Source organism: Phalaenopsis equestris, unplaced genomic scaffold, assembly GCF_001263595.1.
Source record: "Phalaenopsis equestris unplaced genomic scaffold, ASM126359v1 Scaffold000204, whole genome shotgun sequence".
Classification (NCBI taxonomy): domain Eukaryota; kingdom Viridiplantae; phylum Streptophyta; class Magnoliopsida; order Asparagales; family Orchidaceae; genus Phalaenopsis; species Phalaenopsis equestris.
The window spans coordinates 224,706-232,006 of NW_018164646.1; the positions used below are offsets into that span (position 1 = coordinate 224,706).

Here is a 7,301-nt window from a genome sequence, read left to right on the forward strand (position 1 = left end):
AACGAACGCATCACTGTTCGTGTTTGGTTCATTTAACTAACCAAACGAAAAAAATTTGTTCATGTTAGTCTCGTCTACTTATCGAACGAATCGAACACAAACTCAATGACGAACCGAACACGAACTGTTCGCGAACAACGAGCTTTTTTGACAGCCCTACTTTGGACCTCTCTGTTGAGAGGCAAATGCCCTTTGAGATATAATGATCTACCCTCCACCCAATAACCTAGTTTAGCCTTAAGATTTAAGATAACTCCTACTGAAATGCTGATGTTATTCATTGGTATGTCCCATCGATAGATCCTAGAACATAGGTAAAATTTTTATAATTAAGAGTGTTATAAGATAACACCTTAGATATAGTTAACCATTAAAACACGCTCCTGTAAAAATGCTAAAGAACCTAGAGCAAAAATAAATTTAAATTCACTGGTTATATATGGAGGATTACTATAGGTTATTTTCATGGATATGCTTGAGTTGTGTTGGTCTAATTCATTTGAACTTGTGTTCTTGACTCATGTTATGGAAATTGCCCTATAAAAGCTCTTCATACCATTTTTATTCATTTGTCTAATACATTTTAATTTACTTTCTCTTTCATACTTTTTTCCATCATCATCCTCACTGCAGTCTTTAGATAAAGGCAACCTGGTGACATTGAAAACAAAAAATTTGCTTGAAAAGAGGGATTATAAAACAGAATAAGACAAACAAAACAAAAAGGGACATGACAGCCTTAACATAACAAGATTTCAATCTTCACTTTGCATAAGTTGTGAGCTCTATTTGGTCAAGATAGTCGTTAGGTGTTGCCGGGTTGATGATCGGATCAAAAGAATAACAAGACATTTGCCTCATTTACAGATCAGTTCTATGGCACTCTCGATGGCTGCTATAGTTTATTAAGCATTTTGGTATCCTCTTCTAAACCAATAGTTGATTTCAATGTCAATCGAGCAGTATGATGCATGCAATTACATGGTTGAGTACCAAAGGATCTCGCTTCAATTGTGAAGTTCCAACGAAATGACATTCAGCAGCATAATTTAGTTTTATTTTATTTTGTGTTTTTCTAATGTTGCATGAATTCTTTACTGTTGATAACTTTATTTTAATGCTTGAATGCATCAAGTAATCAATTGTATTTACATGTGCCACTTGCAAAGAAAATAGTGAAGAACACCATCCTTTAGAAAAAAGATAGGCTTGATATCTTTGTTTAAATATCGCCTTTTAGTAGGGGTATCAAATCGGGTGGGTTGGCAGGATGAATCAGGGCTTGACTTGAAATTGGCCCAACCCAAAGCGGCGGACCGAACAACCCGCTAGCCAGAACCGACTAGTATAACTCGTTTAACATAAGATATAATAACTATTCGGGTCGATTTTGAGTCAATCTTGGGATCAATTTCAGATTGACAAGTCGATATGGAGTTCATTTTGGGTTATCGAGTCAATTTTGGGATGACGGGTCAATAGAACTCAATTCGTAAAATTAAATGGGTTAGGATTCCTGCCATGAATCCGATCTGCAAATTATTCATGTCAATGAGTTCATTTTGGGTTATCGAGTCAATTTTGGGATGGCAGGTCAGTAGAACTCAATCCGTAAAATTAAATAGGTTAGGATTCCTGCCCTGAACCCGATCTGCAAATTATTCACGTCAACCGGAATATGAATTTTTCAAGTCGAGTTCAGATCGAATTGGCGTGACTAGTCAATTTTGACGGCCCAACCTTCTATTAATTATAACAATGATCTATATATAACAAGTTTCATAAGGGTTATGATGATTTAGCATTTCCAAGACAAGCATCCATAAGATAATTGATGCTAGAATGCACATATATGTGCCATTTCTTAAGATATTGGACAAATTTTAACCTCCAATATCTAAAGCAGATAAAGAGGATACTTGAGAGTCAGTATAAAACCAATGAGAATGATGAGCTTAACAGTGAACAATAATCAAATATTTTTACTCATCAAAAACAAAAACAAAAAAAAGAAAACTCAAACATACTCTTCAAAAACACGAAATGATGAAAACAAAAGAGATCGACGGATACTTGGATGAAGCCACGATAAAAAAAGCCAATACATATGCAATTTAATACCTCTCACAACAATCTACTTGATGAATTCCATCACCCAAGTGCCTGCAAAAATGTAGATGGATTTTAACTGAGAGAATCCAGCCTTCTTTGCCAACGAATCGAACTCCTTCTCCGTCCTCTCTTTGCCCCCAGGGTTGTGAGCCAACATGATGAGATCAAGATGGAAGACACCTCTTGCTGCTACGGATTGTTCAGGCTCTTCCGGAAGAATGCATTCAGCAACAATCACTTTGCCATTTTCAGGGAGGGCCTTCCAACAATTCTTCAACAATTTCAAGCAATGATCGTCGCTCCAATCATGAAGAATCCACTGCCAAATTTTATGAATTTAGCTTCTTTTCGATACAAAATTTGAGCTTGGTTGTGAATTTGCATTCAAAGAGGATGCAATTTATGCTACTACTTATGCATACATACATAAATACTAGCCTAACTCTAACAGTAAATTTTGATGTTTATATTGATAAAACTTTAGTTTCAAAACCTTGTGCATTAAAATATGTTAAATATGTTTTCACTTATAAAGAATTATGTGAAATTAAACATTTGAGCATTATGCATGCAAATATGGAAGTTTTGGTGTTAGACATGTACATACAGAAGAGTTATATGATATGTGTGTAAATGGCTTAATGTTAAATTGTGACAAATTATCAGTTAATGTCATGATACATTAGCCCTTATTTGGGACGATGTCAATATGTAAATGTACCACTTTCATTTAAAAGTAAGCAAGATTTGCATACATACCACTCAAAATCTTAAGGATTTACATATCTAATACCAAAAATTCAATTTTTACATAATTGTCACCTTTGTTGTGTATGAAAAGATTTATTTCACTTTTTAAGTTAAAATGATGTTATTCTTTATGAAATATGAAAAATTTTGGTGGTATAAATGCAATAATTAAAGTTTAGGTGTTAGAAATGTAAATACATGATGAAAGAGTGCAGTAGTTTTCGACAGCCCTGCTGAGAAGAGACAAACCTTCATGAAAATGGCATCAGCAGCAGGAACGCTCTCAAACATATCACCACCCACATGCTCCACTCCTGCAGTTACCATCGCGCATTAGTATATTCCAATAAACAAAAAAAACCAAATAATCAAAGCTTATGGAATCAAGAAGACGAACTTGGAAGCGGCGGGGCTTCAGAAATAACATGCGGAAGATCAAAATTAATTCCTCTAATCCCTCCATATTTGGCGGTAATCTTCCCCAATGTCGCTCCCACACCACCGCCGACATCAACCAACGAACCCAATCCATCAAAACCCTCATAAATCTCCAACAATTTGTTGGTAATAATGGTCGAATGACCGGACATCCCATTGTTAAACACCTTATTGAACCTCGGATCCGTTCCGTGGTACTCAAACGCCGTCATTCCATAGGCCTTATTGAACGGAATACCGCCTTCGATTACCGCATCCTTGAGATGATACCAGCTCTCCATCAACACCTTATCCTGATTCATTAGAGAGAGGGCAGCCATCGAAACCCCATCATCGTTGGGGGTGAGATACTTACAAACAGGAGCGGGGCCGTAGCGGCGCTCGCCGGAAGGGGAGACGGAGCAGGTGATGATAGAATAGCTCGCGAGTAGGCGGAGAATGCGATCTAGCATGATGGGGGCTTGGGGGTTTGAGATGGAGGGGATGCGGGAGGCGATTTCGGCTGGGGAGAGCAGAGCACCGGGGCCGGCAAGGGAGATGGTTTCCAGAAGTTTGAGTTCGATGGCGGCTTTGAGGGTCATGGGGAGGACGGAGAAGCTGATGAGCTGCATCGCATAGAGGCAGGCGGCCTCGTCGTCTCTAGGGCCATCGGCGTTGGTGTTGTGGCTGCCCATTGATTGGGTGGAGTGAGATTGGAGGGGAAGATAGAGGGGAAGGCTGCGAGTGTGTGGGAAGCAGAGTTCGATTTTAAGAGCGTTCTCCCACCAACCGCGCACCTAACGCGGCTGTCGATACACTTGTAATTCGCTTTTAATTATAAGACAAGTTGGGGCAATGGCATTATTGTTAATATGTGTTTAACTGAATTTTTATTTTATATTTTAATATTTTGTTCTCAAAGTTTGATTTTTTTTTTAAGTTTCTCAAAAAAACAATTTCGCTTTTAATTATAAGACAAGTTGGGGCAATGGCAATATTGTTAATATGTATTTAACTGAATTTTTATTTTATTTTTTAATATTTTGTTCTCAAAGCTTGATTTTTTTTAAAGTTTCTTAATAAAAAATTATAATGAGAAATAACTTTTTAAATCAAGTATGATAAAATATAATAACGCTAAAAAATATATATATCATTTTCACTTAAAAGTCACAACTTTTAAAATTTTGAGAGAAATTTATACAAATAACACATAATTTTGGAAATCAAGTATGATAAAATATAATAACGCTAAAAAAATATATATCATTTTCACTTAAAAGACAACTTTTAAAATTTTGAGAGAAATTTATACATATAACACATAATTTTGCGTATTTATAAATCTACTACTTAAAATTTTATAATTATATTTAAAATAGTTTGGTATCAAATGCATATGCATGATATATATTTTATTTTTAAGGAATAAGTGATAGTGATGTTTTGTATGGGATGTCAAAAATTTAAGTATGTTCTATGTAAAAAAATCTTTTTTGGTCAATAGAGGACTGGGAAGACTTTTGGGCTTCTCAGCCAATCAATCAAACTGAGATTCGATGAGTAGCTGGGTACGAGCAAATGACTATGAGTAGTCGAATAAGGGATATTGAACATGCACCACCAATGCACAAATCATCTTATGGATATCCTTCTACAAGCTAAACCAAAGAAGGGTTTGTCCAACAATCTCACCTTGTGTTGTTTCGTCGGTGATGAAGCCTAGCTAGTTAACAATTTACTCACTCTGAAGGCAAACAGGACTTAGAGCAAGCTCTATGTTAGGGCTAGATAAACTAAGAGATGTGACCTGACGAAGTGCACAGAGAATAAAAGGTGAAACATGGCGCCATCAGAGCATAATGTGTTGGAGATAATATTATTTGTGTGTCCATATCAAAATAAGATTAAAAAAAGTAGCTAGAGATCTATAGAAATCTAATTGTAGTTATCTTCATACTAATGATTTATTCAACAAATAGAATATTTGAGGTTTGTAATGATTATTAAAGTGAGTTTATATATTGTAGTAAGTCTTTGAATTTGCAATTATTATAAAGATTTCACTATCATCCAAGAATAAAAATATTTTATAGTCTCTGTGAACAGCATAAAAAATTAAATCCTTCAAATCAGTTCACTAAATGTTTATGTGTTCTATTAAAAAAATAATTGATACCCCCATATCTCTTTTGATTACTAAAATCCAGTAGATGTATGTCTATTCTATTAAAGTTATAGTTACTACCCTATATATATTTTTATGAACTATGTCAAAATTTTAAAATCTTATATAATTTGATATGCATATATGGTCACTTACATGTACTCAATGAAAATGAAGATAAGGTGACCAAGAATAATAAAAAAAAATCCTAAAACTCAAAGTTTAGTAAAACTTTAGTTTAAAACCACAAATCTAAAGCATGGGAAATTAGCCTCTAAATATTTCTTCCATACACAATGAAAATTTTCATTAAAACCACAATAGTGCAACACAATAAAATATAATAAAAAAAATTGAAATGAGTGCCCTTCCTAAATTCTCTTTTTAAAAGCCTCCTTTTGTTCCACACTTTGCTCTCTACACTCACAAATGTCGCTCTCACACTCTTTGAAGGCTAAAATATTCTTGAAAGTTCAAACTCACTCATAATTCCCCTTACCAGTATGTGGTCACCAGTGTCTAACTCACTAAAATCATGCTCAAAATCATAAAAATCACCACAAAAAGACTATTTGGTTGATTGACATGTCGTAACTCAAGGTCTAACACTGTGGTGCTCCTGAATAATGTTGTGGCACTGTACTCTTTATCTTTTTTCCTCCATGGGTGGCTTAGGCTGGTGTCGTGGTGCTCTAGGAAAAGGCACTATTAACATACACATATGTACTATTTGAGGGTGCTGAGGCACCACACCCTCTATTTTTTTCTTCCAATTAACCTGAACTAGCAATACATCAATGTAAACACTGACAATATGGTGCCATATCCTAACTCTAAAGCACTCCTAATTGATGATCTGCTCATAGGAATATGGTTGGGAATTTTCCCAATATAGCACTGTGACACTAGTTTGGTGGTACTATAGCGCTAGTGTTGTAAATTTTTTATTTCCTCCAATTTCTTCTCCTGTGGAATTTTCATGCCCAAAATTTATTGCATCATTACAGCTTTTAGGCATAAAATTGATATTTTCAATACAAGTTATAGATAATTTTTAGTATATTTTCTCACTTAATCTCTACCAAATTTAACATATTACTTATACTCAAGTAATATTTTTATTCAAAGTCATGCCCTTAATTATCTTGGCACCAATTAGTTTATAATCCAATTCTCATTAAATAGAATAATGAGTATATATTAAACTACGCATATATTATTATTAAAAATAAATCAATGCTAACCAATAATATTCTAACTTCTTAGGTTAATATTGTTTTAACACATAATTACTTAGTGCTTTAGGTGTACAATGAGTTCATAGTGAACTTGAAGTTACTGACTTCAAAGATGATTAGATACCACAGGACATCTTCAAAGCCAATGAATAAAAAAGTTAGTCCATTTGGATATCTGCAAACAAGAATTTTGAGTGGAATAAAAGGCGATAAAATCAATATTAAAGGCACCTTATCTTCTATCAATTACTTGTTGACACATAGACTTACATTGAAATTTTCCATCCATTTGCTAAAGATGATTGATATATTTTACAAGCCTACATATATTACTTCATTCTTATCCTGATCTCTTTATTTTTTTGGTGTCTAACACTTATAGAACTCATCCACTCGAGTTTGCTCAACATCAATAATTTCCATAAAATATTAGAAATAATTTAATGATTATCTACCATTTTAAAATCAAATATATGATTTATAACCACTTAACAATATTCAAAGATTGTAAAACCCATCTATCCTTGATGCTTGGAATACAATCAAGTTCTGCTCCCCTGTTTATGAAAAGATCTGTAATGAGTAGCGTAGAAGTTACTCCCGAGGGGGTTCTAAAA

The 7,301-nt window shown here is 34.3% G+C and overlaps 1 protein-coding gene across 1 annotated transcript; it reads right to left on the reverse strand.

The window, feature by feature from the left end:
* Window positions 1-1,932: 1,932 nt before the first annotated feature.
* LOC110023022 (tricetin 3',4',5'-O-trimethyltransferase) lies at window positions 1,933-4,016 on the reverse strand. The gene is made up of 3 exons (XM_020722229.1): window positions 3,260-4,016; window positions 3,112-3,176; window positions 1,933-2,431 (listed from the first exon to the last, which is right to left on the reverse strand). Exons 1-3 carry the CDS (start codon window positions 3,972-3,974, stop codon window positions 2,135-2,137), a joined length of 1,077 nt encoding a protein of 358 aa, XP_020577888.1. The 5' UTR covers window positions 3,975-4,016; the 3' UTR covers window positions 1,933-2,134.
* Window positions 4,017-7,301: the final 3,285 nt, after the last annotated feature.

Bases quoted from the DNA above. Each gene is read 5' to 3' on its own strand.
- LOC110023022 (XM_020722229.1), bottom strand. From the start codon at position 3,974: ATGGGCAGCCACAACACCAACGCCGATGGCCCTAGAGACGACGAGGCC. The intron at 3,177-3,259 runs GTTCGTCTTCTT...TGGTAACTGCAG, and splicing joins TGAAGCCCCGCCGCTTCCAA to GAGTGGAGCATGTGGGTGGT. The intron at 2,432-3,111 runs GTTTGTCTCTTC...AAAATTTGGCAG, and splicing joins CTGATGCCATTTTCATGAAG to TGGATTCTTCATGATTGGAG.